General features: G+C 45.5%; 1 protein-coding gene across 1 annotated transcript in view; it reads left to right on the top strand.

Annotated features, from left to right (window-relative positions):
• The window catches only part of ALMS1 (ALMS1 centrosome and basal body associated protein), a 62410-nt gene that overhangs the window by 19115 nt on the left and 26666 nt on the right, over positions 1-16629 (top strand). The window contains exons 7-9 of the mRNA XM_040358552.1: positions 7063-9535; positions 12572-12688; positions 15042-15215. Of these exons, the coding sequence (XP_040214486.1) occupies positions 7063-9535; positions 12572-12688; positions 15042-15215 (2764 nt within the window). The remainder of the gene's footprint in view (positions 1-7062; positions 9536-12571; positions 12689-15041; positions 15216-16629) is intronic.

The raw sequence follows: 16629 nt of genomic DNA, 5'->3' as shown, positions 1-16629 counted from the left end.
CCTCCTATACCTGCCTTCATTCCTCTGGGAAGACTTTCCACAAGATTTTGGAGGATATCTCTGGGAATTTGTGTCCATTTGTGCAGTCATGTTTGATTAGAAGACCTGGCTCACAATCTGTGTTCCAATTCATCCCCAAAGTAGTCAGTAAGGCTGAGGTCAGGGCTCTGTGTTCTGTAGTTTTGAGGTCAGGCCTCTGTGTTCTGTAGGGTTGAAGTCAGGGCTCTGTGTTCTGTAGGTTTCAGGTCAGGCCTCTGTGTTCAGTCGGGTTGAGGTCAGGCCTCTGTGTTCTGTAGGTTTGAGGTCAGGCCTCTGTGTTCAGTCGGGTTGAGGTCAGGCCTCTGTGTTCAGTCGGGTTGAGGTTAGGGTTGAGGTCAGGCCTCTGTGTTCAGTCGGGTTGAGGTTAGGGTTGAGGTCAGGCCTCTGTGTTCAGTCGGGTTGAGGTCAGGGCTCTGTGTTTAGTAGGGTTGAGGTTAGGGTTGAGGTCAGGGCTTTGTGTTTAGTAGGGTTGAGGTTAGGGTTGAGGTCAGGGCTTTGTGTTCAGTAGGGTTGAGGTCAGGGCTCTGTGTTCAGTCGGGTTGAGGTTAGGGTTGAAGTCAGGGCTCTGTGTTCAGTCGGGTTGAGGTCAGGGCTCTGTGTTCAGTCGGGTTGAGGTCAGGCCTCTGTGTTCAGTCTGGTTGAGGTCAGGCCTCTGTGTTCAGTCGGGTTGAGGTCAGGGCTCTGTGTTCAGTCGGGTTGAGGTCAGGCCTTTGTGCAGGCCATTTGAGTTCCTCTGCACCAAACTCATCAACCCATGTATTTATGGAGCTGGCACAGTCATGCTGGAACAGAGAAAAGGGGTCTTCATCAGGCTGTTACTACAAGGTTGGAAAAGCACAGTTGTCTAAAATGTCTTTGTATACTGTAGACTTATCGGTACCCTTTAATGGAAACACCCAGACTCAGTCATTTGGAGGGTGTCCACATATTTCTGACCATATACCAAAGAAAGGTGTGATGGTTGGGTATCAACAATTTTTTTTGGTTTGGCCATTCAGTGTACAGTTTATTCCATTCCCGAAGATGGAGAATTAAAGGGAAATCGGATTAGGATCTTCGTCTATGCCCCAATTTCCTTGGATCTGAACCTCGTCATGATGTAATATATCCATGTCTTCAGATTTTAGCGAATCGGGTCCATGCAGTATTTACTCCGAACCCGATGATTGCACAAAGCTCTTTTTATTTTTCGCTCTGTTTGTAGTAGAAGTTCATTGACAGGAAACGGATTGCAACGTTCTTTGTAGTTGAAGTGACCCTGATATTTTCTGCCTGACGCTCACCATTTTTCTTTGTATCCTCAAGGTGAATACATTTTATTTTTATTTTTTTCTTATTTCTGGATCCGGCACCCATGAAAGGCCTTGCATCCTCCACCACGCTTCCGACAACAATGCTTCATTTCAGGCTGAGCGCTCCCTGACCTCGACTCCCCGGAAGTGTTGTTATTAATAGCCGGTCCATTCATAGTGCTCCCTTTTATCTCTACATTCTTATTTGTACGATGAGCACAGAATCAAAAGCCTTTTTGTTGGTATGATATTTATACCTGGCGATGCGAAAATAGGCAGCGAATGAAACGGAGCGGAAAAGGAGCCGGGCGTAGGCGGCTTCGGTGGAAGCCATGTTTATGAAGAAACGTCTGGCCTTCAAATGTCATCAGATCCAGTAAACAAGATAAAATTGACACTTTTTATCTATAAATATATAGGTGAATAGGAAGAAACGAGAATAATTCGATAAAAGGAGGCTTCGACCAATGGGGGACTGTCAGAATCCTGTTAGTTGGTAGCCCCACCGAAACCAGCCCCACCAGACCGGAATGTGTTCTGAAAAAGGAACAACTTCCTGTCCACTTAACCACTTCAGCCCCAGACCATTTGGCTGGCCAAAGTCCAGAGCACCTTTTGCGATTCGGCACTGCGTCGCTTTAACTGACATTTGCGCGGTCGTGTGACGTGGCTCCCAAACAAAATTGGGGTCCTTTTTTTCCCCACAAATAGAGCTTTCTTTTGGTGGTATTTGGTCACCTCTGCGGTTTTTATTTTTTGTGCTATAAACAAAAAAAGAGCAACAATTTTGAAAAAAGCTATATTTTCTTTGACTTTTTGCTATAATAAATATCTCCAAAAAATATTGGGCTAGATTCAGAGACAGTTACGCCGGCGTATCAGTAGATACGCCGTCGTAACTCTGAATCTACGCCGTTGTACATTTAAGAGTATTCTGGAAACCAGATACGCTTAAATTAGGATAAGATACGAGCGGCGTAAGTCTCCTACGCCGTCGTATCTTAGGGTGCATATTTACGCTGGCCGCTAGGTGGCGCTTCTGTCGATTTCAGAGTATAATATGCAAATGAGCTGGATACGCCGATTCAGAAACGTACGTGCGCCCGGCGGATTTTTTTTACGTCGTTCGCTTAAGGCTTTTTTCCGGCCTAACGTTACTCCTGCTATATGAGGCATAGCCAATGTTAAGTATGGACGTCGGGACAGCGTCGAATTTTGCGTCGTTTGCGTAAGTTGTTCGCGAATAGGGCTTTGTGTAAATTACGTTCACGTCGAAAGCATTGACTATTTGCGACGTGATTAGGAGCATGCGCACTGGGATACGTTCACGGACGGCGCATGCGCCGTTCGTGAGAAGCGTCATTTACGTGGGGTCATGTTTTATTTACATAAAGCACGCCCACCTCTTGACAATTTGAATTCGGCGCGCTTACGCCGGCAGATTTACGCTACGCCGCCGCAACTTACGGAGCAAGTGCTTTGTGAATACTGCACTTGCCTCTCTAAATTGTGGCGGCGTAGCTACGCCCGCACAAATTTACGTCGCCCTACCTGAATCTAGCCCATAGTTTAGGCCGATACGTATTCTACTACATCGGTGGTTCTCAACCTGTCTAGTGCCGTGATCCCTTGATAAATTTTCCCCAGTTGTGGGGACCCCTAACGGTAAAATTATTTTCCTATCGTGGGTTGTCAGCACCCAAGGTAAGACAAGTAATTTGCGCCCCTAACCCACGGACATTTAGCGCTCCCTGAGTCCCTTCCACTCGTACAATATTACGAGTATGTTCCTCTCTTAAGCCTCATTCAAACGATCAGATTTTGTCTGAAGGGCGTTGGCCGTGAACTTGTTCTGCATACAGACTGCAGAACTTTTTTAGTCAACATTTACAAAACCACATGGTTTTTCTGCTCTTTAGCGCCACCCTTTGGGCAACTTCTGCTAATGTTGTCTTATGCTTAGCATTGGTTCGGAGCATGCGTGTTTGTACTTTGGATTTTAGTCAGACGGACTTGTGGACACACGATCGGATAATCAGACGGAACACATTTGTTGTCGGACAATTTGAGAGCATGACCATCCAACATTTGTTGTCGGAAATTCCAACAACAGTTATGCGCTGGAGCGTACAAACGGTCGAATTATCCGTCAATACCCTTCCATCACACAATTGTTGTCGGAATATCCGATCGTGTGTACGAGGCTTTGGAATTAATTATACAAAATGTTTATGGTGGAACCTACAAGTGATATATGGATACAATAAAGATCCTTATCCTTGTGGTAAAGCTTTGTGAATTGAGGCTTTTGCCTTAGTGGGGTAGATTCAGTAACATTTGCGCAGTTTTTTTGTAGGCGCAGGGCACCGTTTTTGCCCTGCGCCCCCGCAAATTTTCTGTGCTACCCTCGATTCACGGAGCAGTAGCTCCGTAAATTGCGTGGGCGCTCCGGCAAAATGTACGGCGTAAGCGCGCGCAATTTAAAATCATTTAAATTAGGCGCGTTCCCGCGCCAAGCGTAGTGCGCATGCTCCGTCGGGAAACTTTCCCGACGTGTATTGCGGTAAATGACTTCGCAAGGACGTCATTTGCTTCAAAGTGAACGTGAATGGCGTCCAGCGCCATTCAGGATTCACTTACGCAAACGACGTAAGTTTCAAATTTCGCAGGCGCAATTGCTTTTTGAATCTGGGCCAATGTGTATAAAGAATTGAGTCATTACCACATGACTTCCAAATCTGGGATTCCAGCAACAGCTCCACTCCAGGTGCTTCATATCACACTGAGCTACAGGGATGGACTGGCCATTGGGACTACAGGGAGTTTCCCGGTGGGCCGGCTTCAGTGACAGCGGACCGCCGCCCCCCTCCGCTCCTCTGTCTCTCCCTTCCGCAGCGCTCACGAGGGGGGAACAAAGAAGCAGGGGGAGGAGCAGGGGGGACGACAGAGGAGCATGGGGGAGGGGACAGACAGCTGACTCAACAGCTATGGCCTGGGAGTTTCTCACTTCTGCCTAATCTTGTCCCATAAGGGGGGGCACCAAACTGATTCTTTGCCCCGGGTGAAATAATGTCTAGCTTCCCCACTGGTACTGCCTATAAGAGTACCAGCTGTTCTACTCTAATAAAGTAGAACAGCTAGTGGCTAGTGAAGGGGGAGAGGGGGCTTGGGGGGGGGGGGGGGGTTCGGGAGTTGTCCGGCCACCATGGGAGAGACCTGTCAAAGTCGGCCAGTCTGGATGAAGTCCAGGGCCAAATTTTTGTCCCAGTCCAGCCCTGCTGAGCTATGTGTCCAGCTACTGTTAATTTAATTTCTCTGTTAACCACTTAAGGACCGCCTCATGTAAATATACGTCAGCAGAATGGCACGGACAGGCACATGCACGTACCTGTACGTCCTCTGCTTGACGTGGGTCGGGGGTCCGATCGGGACCCCCCCTGCTACATGCGGCGGTCGGTAAGCCTCGGGGAGCGATCCGGGACGACGGCGCGGCTATTCGTTTATAGCCGCCCCGTCGCGATCGCTCCCCGGAGCTGAAGAACGGGGAGAGCCGTATGTAAACACGGCTTCCCCGTGCTTCACTATGGCGGCGCATCGATCGAGTGATCCTTTTTATTAGGGAGACTCGATCGATGACGTCAGTCCTACAGCCACACCCCCCTACAGTTGTAAACACACACTAGGTGAACCCTAACTCCTACAGCGCCCCCTGTGTTTAACTCCCAAACTGCAACTGTCATTTTCACAATAAAGAATGCAATTTAAATGCATTTTTTGCTGTGAAAATGACAATGGTCCCAAAAATGTGTCAAAATTGTCCGAAGTGTCCGCCATAATGTCGCAGTCACGAAAAAAGTCGCTGATCGCCGCCATTAGTAGTAAAAAAAATAAAAATGCAATAAAACCACCCCCTATTTTGTAAACGCTATAAATTTTGCGCAAACCAACCGATAAACGATTATTGCGATTTTTTTTTTACCAAAAATAGGTAGAAGAATACGTATCGGCCTAAACTGAGGAAATTTTTTTTTTTTATATATATGTTTTTGGGGGATATTTAATATAGCAAAAAGTAAAAAATATTGAATTTTTTTCAAAATTGACGCTTTATTTTTGTTTATAGCGCAAAAAATAAAAACCGCAGAGGTGATCAAATACCACCAAAAGAAAGCTCTATTTGTGGGGAAAAAAGGACGCCAATTTTGTTTGGGAGCCACATCGCACGACCGCACAATTGTCTGTTAAAGCGACGCAGTCCCGAACTGTAAAAACCCCTTGTGTCTTTAGGCAGCATATTGGTCCGGGGCTTAAGTGGTTAAGCCAGCCATAGATGGTTTTGAATATCTGCCGGTTCACAGCAGCAGAGACCGGCGGAGATTCGAACCATCTATGGGCAGGCTGATTGTACCCAAATCGATCAACTTGGGTGCAACCAGCATGTTAAATTTGTCATGCGATTTTATTGCCAGCGGCTATAGGAGCTGGCAAAAATCAATGTGCATTCCTCCCCGCAGGAATGGCTTCCTGATGCCCCCCCCCTGCTGGGAGAATACAATAGTGGGAGGCATGCCCCCATCAACACTGACTGTGTTTGTCTATGGCTGGCTTTAGACAGTCTCTGTAATGCCTAGTACACACGATCGGTTTTCCCGGCGGTCTAAAGACCGCCAGGAAAACTGAGGGGGGAACCGGCTCGGTCCCTTTTCCCCTGTACACACGGCCAGTTTTCCCAACAGGAAAACTGCCAGGAGAATTTGGGTCGGGAAAACCGGCTCTGTGTAAGCTCCCTCCCAGTGTTTCCCATAGGAAAACTGCAAGAAAAAAACGCAGCGATTCGCGGTGAGAAAAAAGAGAACATGCTCTCATTTTTTATTCCGCAGTTTTCCTGTCGAGAAAACTGCCAAGGAGCATACACATGTCCAGTTTTCCCGGCCAAAGGAAAACACAGCAGTTTTCCAGATGGCAAAAACGATTGTGTGTACTAGGCATTAGAATTCTATTCCTGTTTGTAGGGCAGTTCAAGCCTAATAACGTGATATAAAGATTAGATATTAATCTGTGATCCACTTTCTCCCAAAGACCACTAATCGGGGGCGTTGCTAGGTCTGCAAAAGATCTAGAGCCCATAGCAGCGGTCGCCAACCTTTTTGCGGACCGGGGGGGGGGGGGTGCACGCCGGTGGTAAGCAATTTTTTGCGGGCAATGACTGGTGTTGGTGCTTCAATCATCACGGCCGCACTTCCAACATTAAAGAGGCCCGGCTGTGAGGGGGGAAGAGCAGGGATGCAGGGCGGGGTGAGAGAGATGATACCATCCCTGCTCTTTCACCCGTTGGCTTCTCTCATTCAGCCCGCCTGCTCGCCGCCTGGCTGCAAAGAGGCCTTGGCTTGCTGGTTAGGCAGGGACCCCTGCGGTAAGAGACTCTGGGCTATGGGCCCCAGATTCGGGGCTATAGCCCCAATAGCCACCCCCTAGCGACGCCACTGCAACTAATTAATCATTATTCTTTATAAGGGAGTCTAATGCTGCTGTAAAGAGGACGTTTTTTCAGGATGAGATGGAAAGGAATTATATGATATACCCGGATAAAGAGAAGTATTATACATGACATTAGGATCAGTCCAATTTTTGCGAATTGATGCTGTGGTTTGTAGCATGCATTGAACATACATTTTAGCAAGACTATTTAGGTATACAAGTAATCACATTTGCTTTTTTTTTTTTTTTACAGAGTCGCCAACACTCAACTTTCGAGCCTGGTCCTTCAAGAGGCAGTGAACACTTTAGATTGCAGCTGACCCCATCGCCTCAACTTGACCAATACCATGTCACAGATGCTCAGGACTCATCAGAGGACCACATAATTCCACTACCTGCATCTACCAGGTGTGGATCTTCTGATGTCCATCCAAGCTCTATGACTGTTGGGAATATTAAAGCCGTGGCAACTGTTACCTTACAGTCTGATGAGCCTACGTTGATCTCCAGTCAACTTCAACAAGGTTTAATACCAGACCTTCACACTCCATTAGCTGATAGATCTGCTTCTGATCTGGACAAAAAAACTGCATATGCCAATAAATATGGAGAAGAGGCCACAAAACCAATAGCTTCTATCACATTTTCCTCACGAAAGCGTTCCTCCCCTCTCCCTACTTCTACCAGACTTGAAACTGCTGAATTGTCATCTGCTACAAGACATTTTGACTATGCTAAGTCACTTGCTGACCCATACGACAAAGACAGGCCACGTGCTGACCCATACGACAAAGACCGGTCATGTGCTGACCCATATGACAAAGACAGGTCACGTTCTGACCCATACAACAAAGATCGGTCATATGCAGACCCATACGACAAAGACAGGCCACGTGCTGACCCATTCGACAAAGACCGGTCATGTGCTGACCCATATGACAAAGACAGGTCACGTTCTGACTCATATAACAAAGATTGGTCATGTGCTGACCCATACGACAAGGGCAGGTCAGGTGCTGACCCATACGACAAAGACCAGTCATGTGCTGACCCATATGACAAAGACAGGTCGCGTGCTGACCCGTACGACAAAGACAGGTCGCGTGCTGACCAGTACGACAAAGACAGGTCGCGTGCTGACCCGTACGACAAAGACAGGTCGCGTGCTGACCCGTACGACAAAGACAGGTCGCGTGCTGACCCGTACGACAAAGACAGGTCGCTTGCTGACCCGTACGACAAAGACAGGTCGCGTGCTGACCCATACGACAAAGACTGGTCATGTGCTGACCCATATGACAAAGACAGGTCGCGTGCTGACCCGTACGACAAAGACAGGTCGCGTGCTGACCCGTACGACAAAGACAGGTCGCGTGCTGACCCGTACGACAAAGACAGGTCGCGTGCTGACCCGTACGACAAAGACAGGTCGCGTGCTGACCCGTACTACCAAGACGGGTCACGTGCTGACCCATACTACCAAGACAAGCTACATGCTGACCCATACTACAGCTATAAGCCACGTGCTGACCCATATGACAAAGACAAGTTACAAACAGACCCATACTACAAAGATAAGCCAGGTGCTGACCCACATGACAAAGGCAGGCCACGCGTTGACCCATACTACAAAGACGGGCCTCCTGCTGACCAATACGACAAAGACAAGTCACAAGCAGACCCATACTACAAAGAAAAGCCATGTGCTGACCCATACGAAAAAGAAAAGCCACATGTTGACCCACAATATAAAGAAAAACAACTTGCTGACCTTCTTTACAAAGACCATCAACCTTCTGAAACCAGCAGATCAAATTGTATCCAATGTCCATCGCCAATGCACAATATGATGCCTCAAAATCCCACCATTTTAAATCTTACCGATAACGGTGGAGTTCCTAGTCAGAGCAAAACTGTTGTTTCTGAACACAGAGGACAGTCGGAGGTATTTAAACCAGATCCCTCATCAATGGTGGTCAGAAACTCTTCAATGAATGAGGACAGTTTTGTTCCACCAGTTGCAAGACCAAGTAAGCCTATAGGTCTTCAGGAGGATATTGCTGGTCCTAGCCTCAGTGCCTTAGTAGCAGGACGTCCAATGATTGAACTACCTCCGCAAATATTGAATGTTAGTACAAAGGAATGGAATATTTATCCAGAACCAATTTTTACTGCAAAGATTCAAAGAGATGGAACTCATGAATTCCCTTCACAGGAATTAAAAACAGAACCAACTTCTCCAACCCGGAAGGCTCTTTCCTGCATCCGAGTGACCATCTCTCCAAAAGAAGACCTGAATATATCTTCTGTAATGATGGCAACAGGGACAGGTGATGATGCACAGACGTTTAGATCATCATCTGCAATGGCAAAGAACGAGCATGTCTCAAGTCATGGCCTGGCATCTGTCCCAGGCAGTCCCTACTTCCTACATTCTCCTCCTAGCGCAAGTCAAGGAGAGGGTAGAAGCAACAGTGAAGGTAATGTCTACATGGAAGATAAAGAGAACATTCCAGACAAAACAGCCACGAAGAAGCAAAGACAAGTGCCATTGTATGATGCCACTACACAGATAACAACAGAAAGTCCAGAGAAGACCACCTTTTCTGCCGAGATTTACATTGATGGTTCATTGAAAGAAGCCTCCAGCTCTACTGTCGTACAGACCCAGAAGACTCCAGAGGGGCGGTCACGCACCCCTTTCTTCTCAATTTCCCGAGCAACTGGTGAGCAAGATCTTATTACACGTTATAACGACTTGTGTGATAGATTCATGGTGCTTAATGGATTACATTGATTATTACCTTTTCCAGTATTTGTAATAGGGTTGTCCCGATACCATTTTTTTTTTATGACCGAGTACAAGTACTGATACTTTTTTTCATGTACTCGCCAATACCGATACTTTTTTTAAATGTGTCCCCAAATGCAGCCATGTCCCCCCACATATGCAGCCATGTCCCCCCACATATGCAGCCATGTCCCCCCACATATGCAGCCATGTCCCCCCACATATGCAGCCATGTCCCCCCACATATTGCAGCCATGTCCCCCCACATATTGCAGCCATGTCCCCCCACATATTGCAGCCATGTCCCCCCACATATTGCAGCCATGTCCCCCCACATATTGCAGCCATGTCCCCCCACATATTGCAGCCATGTCCCCCCACATATTGCAGCCATGTCCCCCCACATATTGCAGCATGTCCCCCCCCCATATATCCAGCCATGTCCCCCCACATATATCCAGCCATGTCCCCCCACATATATGCAGCCATGTCCCCCCACATATATGCAGCCATGTCCCCCCACATATATCCAGCCATGTCCCCCCACATATATCCAGCCATGTCCCCCCACATATATCCAGCCATGTCCCCCCCACATATATCCAGCCATGTCCCCCCACATATATGCAGCCATGTCCCCCATATATGCAGCCATGTCCCCCATACCTAGATGATACCGCCGCTGCCACGTTAATCAGCGTGCAGAGAACATTACAGCTTTCGTTTGAATAGCGTGTATAGACACTCCCCCTTGCTCGGGATTGGACAGATCACCATAAGGACCAGGAATTTATACCAAGCCAGCAGAGCTTGTTAGAGTGCAGGAGCTCTGTGGCTTATTGCAGATTGTGAGGGGAGACCCCGTGGAACCCAGAATCCCTTGGAAAGGTTGGGAAACCCTTGTTTCAGCTCCCCATACACCTCTTATGTCTAAGTCACTCTGTGCCATTCTGGCACAGGGTGACTGAGAAAATATATCTGGATTACTTAAAATGGCACAATAAAGCCCTGTACACACGATCGGTTTGTCTGATAAAAACGGACCGATGGACTGTTTTCATCAGACAAACCGATCGTGTGTGGGCCCCATCGGTTTGTTTTCCATCGGTGAAAAAAAAATAGAACATGTTTTAAAATTTTCCTATGGCTAAAAAAAACGATAGAAAAAAACGAACGTCTGTGTGGAAGTCCATTGGTCAAAAATCCATGCATGCTCAGAATAAAGTCGACGCATGCTCGGAAGCGTTGAACTTAATTTTTCTCAGCACGTCGTGGTGTTTTACGTAACCGCGTTTGGACACGGTCGGATTTTTGACCGATGGTGTGTAGTCAAGACTGATGAAAGTCGGCTTCATCGGATATCCGCCCAAAAAAATCCATCGGATTAGATTCCATCAGATATCCGATCGTGTGTACAGGGCTTAATATTTATCCACAATATGTCCCAGGATATATGTAAAGACTATTCTTGGTTTGATTCTAAACTCAACATGTTAATTGAGAGAGCTGATCACATTGACCTTTGTACAATGTAGGAGACAAACCGACTCCTACTGGAGCTCCTGCTATTGTGGGAAGGTGTCCTGCGTTTATACTTATGATAATGTATAATCTACTGTGTGAAGCTTAGTGACAACGAGTCTGATCTGTAGTGAAATCCTGACGGTTACGGAGTCACATCGGCTGCTTTAAGGGATTAGTTAATTGGCTCATGTTAATTTATGTTTCTGGTTACAGGTGTATTGTTAGAGTAATATGAGCAGGAGGGCGGAACCTCCTCTTCTACTGTATATAAGACTTGTATTTTGGTTCTAATAAGCAGTCCATGTTCAGCAATCAAGCAAGTATCGTCTTTTTTGTAGTTGTCAGCGGTTGGAATATCTGATATCTATATTCAGACTGGGAGGAAGTGGTATATGACAAAAGCACTCAAGCGGAGTTTCGTTACACAGATGTTAAACTGGAAGTAAACCCTCCTATTGTTTTCAGCCAAGGAAGCTGCCATCTTGGCTTCTGTTTAATCTTCAACTGCTATGATGCTGCACATGTGATCAGTTATGACACCAGTCATTGGATGGTTTGACAGTTTGGTTGAGAGCACATCCAATGGGACAGTTGCATTCCTGGCATGTGCCGCAAATGTATCGTTTTTTTTTTTTTAAAGCGGGATTCCACCCGCAATTTTTTTTTTTTTTAAAAGTCAGCAGCTACTAACAGTGTAGCTGCTGACTTTTAATAAGGACACTTACCTTGTCCTACTTGCCGGCGTTGATGGCCCCCCGATGCCGATCCCACGACTGATGCAGGTCCCGCGCCGCCATTCACACTAGAGGAAACAGGCAGTGAAGCCTTACAGCTTCACTGCCCATTTCCTACTGCGCCTGTGTGAGTCTCGTGCCGGCTTGTGAATGGGCGGCTGCTCTCTGAGAACACACACAGTTCCCAGAAAGCAGCGCGCCCCATTCACTAAGAGAAGAAGAAAGCACACCGCAGTGCTGAAGAGGCAGATTACGGACTTCCACATAGCAACAGGTATTTCGGGTGAGTATAAAAAAAAAATTTTTCACTTTTTTTTTATTTCATTTTTTTAGGACTTTTGGCCAAATGTTGTTTTCCTGGGTGGAACTCTGCTTTAACTCTTAAATCTATGGGTTTACTTCCACTTTAAGTGGTGAATGAAGGGTGGTAGCAATGGTGTCATCAATGTTAATTAAAATACAGACCTTCTCCAGGCAGAAGCTATTGTAAACAGATGTGAGACTACCTTGTCACACTTTATATGGGCAGCAGTAATGGTGCTGTCAGATATCCAGACCTGTCACTCCATGTGGGATCCTTTGGACATGTTATCTGCCTCCCGTTAATGCACTTTAAGTCACTTGTCCATTGCTGGATGGGAGCCAGATTTGGTGTATTGTGCTCTTCAATGTATTTGTTTTATGTATATTATGTTGTCTTCTTCTCTCTGTAGATCAGCCTTTGTTGCTGCCATACAGACCACCTGGAAGCCCAGAATTGTTCTATACACCAGCTATGAATGGCGGTTCTAGGATGTCTCCCGTCAGCACTATTGAGAGCTCCCACCCAGGTAGAACTTTTATTTTTATTTTATTTTTTTGCCTAGTTATTTATCTTTTTCTTCCAGACCCTGCGTTCTACTTTTAAACTCATGTGGCCAAACAATTTTTGCCAATTTTCCATTGTTTTACTTGCAGCTTTCAGAGTTTGTAAAAGACCGCCCACCCAACCATAAATTTACAGAAAGCATAGGACAAGTAGAAAAAAAAGAAGGTGCTACTGATTCTTTAGGTCCCACTATAATTGTGTAAATCTTTTTGCCAAAAAATGCACTAAAATCCAATAAAAATAATTCCTGGCAAATTCCTACTAAATCTATAAGCTAAAACTGTATTGAGGTAATAAAAAACAAATGTTTCTAATTTTTTTTTTCTTTTTTTAATCGCATTCTGTTTAATGTAAATACAAAATGACGTAAATTTTAAATTGCACCTTTTTCCGAAACTGAGAAAATCGAAGGTACGCAAAATGTAAATAAGTAAATCGCTCTAAAAATCTGGAGGCTATTATTTTTTCACTTACAGCTTTCGGAGTTTGTAAAAGACCCCCCAAACCATACATATTCTGAGCAGACGACCTCTATAATAAAAAAGGAGCTACTGATTTTTTTTTAGGTCCTGCAAAGATTCATCAAAACAATATTTTCCAAAAAAAAAAACACTATTGGCTAGATTCACGTACCTGTGCCTAACGTTAGGCAGGCGTAGCGTATCTCATATACGCTACGTCGCCGTAAGTTAGAGAGGCAAGTGCTGTATTCACAAAGCACTTGCGTCCTAAGTTACGGTGGCGTAGCGTAAATCGGCCGGCGTAAGCGCGCCTAATTCAAATTGTTAAGAGGTGGGTGTGTTTTATGATAATGAATCGTGACCCGACGTGATTGACACTTTGAACGAACGGCGCATGCGCCGTCCGTGGACGTATCCCAGTGCGCATGCGTCGGATAGAATGCCTAAGATACGTCGAACACTGCTTACGACGTGAACGTAACTTACGCACAGCCCTATTCGCGTACGACTTACGCAAACGACGTAAAAAGATACGCTTGTTCCCGACGTCCATACTTTGCATGGGATGCGCCACCTAGAGACCAGCTTTATCTTTACGCCGGTGTATGTCTTACGTAAACGGCGTAACTAATTGCGACGGGCGTAAGTACATTCGTGAATTGGCGTATCTTGCTCATTTGCAGATTCGACGCAGAAAAACTACGGAAGCGCCACCTAGCGGCCAGCGTAAATATGCACCCTAAGATACGACGGCGTAGGAGACTTGCGCCGCTCGTATCTTAGCCTAATTTAAGCGTATCTGGTTTCCAGAATACACTTAAATTTATGACGGCGCAGATTCAGAGTTACAACGGCGTATCTACTGATACGCCGACGTAACTCTTTGTGAATCTGCCTATATAATCGTTATTATCAGCCACAAACACAGCAAAACTTAAAAAAAAAATCCTGCTAAATTCCTACAAAAATCTAGAAGATAAAACTGTATTGAATTAATAAAAAAAAATTATATATATATATATATATATATATATATATATATATATATATATATATATATATATATTTGTAAATGTAAAATTGTAAAAATGTTTTCCTTTTTTTTTGCAAAATGATGAAAAGTAAAGGTACGCAAAACGAAATTTGGAGTTTGGCTTTCGCGCATGCATTGTGCTAATACCCAATTACTGCAATGGTGTACGTTGTGATAAAATGATACAGCCGTAAATTTTCTTGCAACACAGTGTTACAATGTTCGGCCTGTTTTAGACCTCTCATTCACACGGCCACAAAGGGTTTATTTCTGGGCCCAGGAGTCAATGGAATTTGTTTTTGAGCTGTGAGAAGCAGCTTGAGCAAATCAATGACAGGCTGACAGACATTGTGACTGCACACGTGTAACCGAACTTCCAAGCGGTCACATTCATATAGAGATTTATGAGCAGTACAATCTGCGTCCAGCATGTGAGATTGCATGCATACAGCCGCAGTCTCTCTCCACCTGTCGTTGTACTATTTTCCCCAAAAATATTGCGTTTGTAAGACCGCTGCGCAAATACGGTGTGACATAAAGTATTGCAATGACCGCCATTTTATTCTCTAGGGTTTCTTAAAATATATATAATTTTTGGGGGTTCTAATTACTTTTCTAGCAAAAAATATTTTAACTTGTAAACAACAAGTGTAAAAAATAGGCGTGGTAAAGCTGTAGTAAATAGCGGTAAAAACAGATGAAATTTGTAGCTTAATTTAATGATAATTAAACAATTCTGCTGATGTGTAAAAGGATGATGATCTTCCCTCCTCCTATTCCTCCTCCTCTTCCTCCTCTTCCTCCTCCTCTTCCTCCCGCAGGCTCCAATGATGCCGTTTCACCAAAGTTCCCAGCCGAAGTTTTGGGCTCCGCCGCAGAGAAGATCTCTGACACCTCCATCCCCCACCACAGTGATGGCATCTACAGCAAGGATCAAAGTCCGAAGACCGCATGGGAGGAGCGTGCAACAGAGAAGAGGAAGACGCCGGTCACAGGTGGGAGGGACTGTATATATCAAAGCTTCTACTATGTATCAAAAATATGTTAACCACTTCAGCCCCGGAATGTTTTACCCCCTTATTGACAAGGCCATTTTTTTACGATACGGAACTGCGTTACTTTAAGGGCCCTTTCACACTGGGGCATTTTTCAAGCGCTTTAGCGTTAAAAAAAGCGCCTGTAAAACGCCTGAAAGAAGCTGCATCTGCAATCCCAATGTAAAAAGCTCGAGTGCTTTCACACTAAAGCGCCTGAAAAACACCCCAGTGTGAAAGTGGTCTTAGCGTTAAAAAAAGCGCCTGAAAGAAGCTGTATCTGCAATCCCAATGTGAAAGCCTGAGTGCTTTCACACTGAGGCGCTGAGCTGGCAGGGCGTCAAAAAAAGTCCTGCATGCAGCTTCTTTGCAGCGCTTTAGGAGCGGTTAATACACCGCTCCTAAAGCCCCCTTCCCATTGAGGAAGCTTTTTTTAATGCCAAAGCGCCTGAAAAGCGCCTCAGTGTGAAAGGGGTCTTAGCAGCGCTTTACCAGCGTTTTTCGGGCGCTGGCAGTGTGAAAGGCCTCTGAAAGCACTTGGGCTTTCACATTGGGATTGCAGATGAGGCTTCTTTCAGGCGCTTTACAGGCTTTTTTTAAACGCCAAAGCGCCTAAAAAACGCCCGAAAAACGCCCCAGTGTGAAAGGGGTCTAACTGACAGTTGGTAAAATATCAGGGTTCTAAACAGACCCCCTGTTGTCCCACATTTGAGACGGAGAAAGGGACATACAGTGGATTCATCAGTCCCTTTCTCTGCAGCCTCAACTGCACTTGACAGTGAATGAATAGGAAGTGCTCTAAAGGCTTCCTGTTCATTTACAAACTGAAGCAGGGTAAACAGTTTACTATGCTTCAGTGATGAATGGACACAGGAGCCATCGATACTGATTGCTCACACTGTGTTCATTCAGGAAAGGAAGGGGCCGGTAAATATGACATTTCCACTCCCTAATCCTCCCAGCACTTTCCCTGACTTGTTCATTTCCCCGGCTGCAGGAGATTAGCAGGATGGAGATGCAACAAAAGATGTAACAAAACATCTTTGGGACATTGACATAGCGTTATCCATATTGTGTATGCATAGAACAGACTTTCTACAGATACCTCTGATACTGATATATCAGAAGAAAGGTCCTAATAGACAATACTAGTTCCCCAAAATGAGCCTTAGCCGGCACTATCTGTGGGCCAGGCCCCTGTTAAAATTAGACCATGGCCTCAATAGGCACATTTCGGGCAATATGGGCATTAGGAAGGAAGAAAAAATCCTTGACGGCCGCACACCGTTGAAGGCATCATTATTGATATCTTGTATAGCAGATGAAATCCAATACAGTCACTTCATGTTGCATAAAAACAGGAACAGCTACTGAC

The sequence above is a fragment of the Rana temporaria genome, chromosome 1, assembly GCF_905171775.1.
Source record: "Rana temporaria chromosome 1, aRanTem1.1, whole genome shotgun sequence".
NCBI lineage: Eukaryota > Metazoa > Chordata > Amphibia > Anura > Ranidae > Rana > Rana temporaria.
This window is presented reverse-complemented; position numbering and strand designations above follow the sequence as displayed.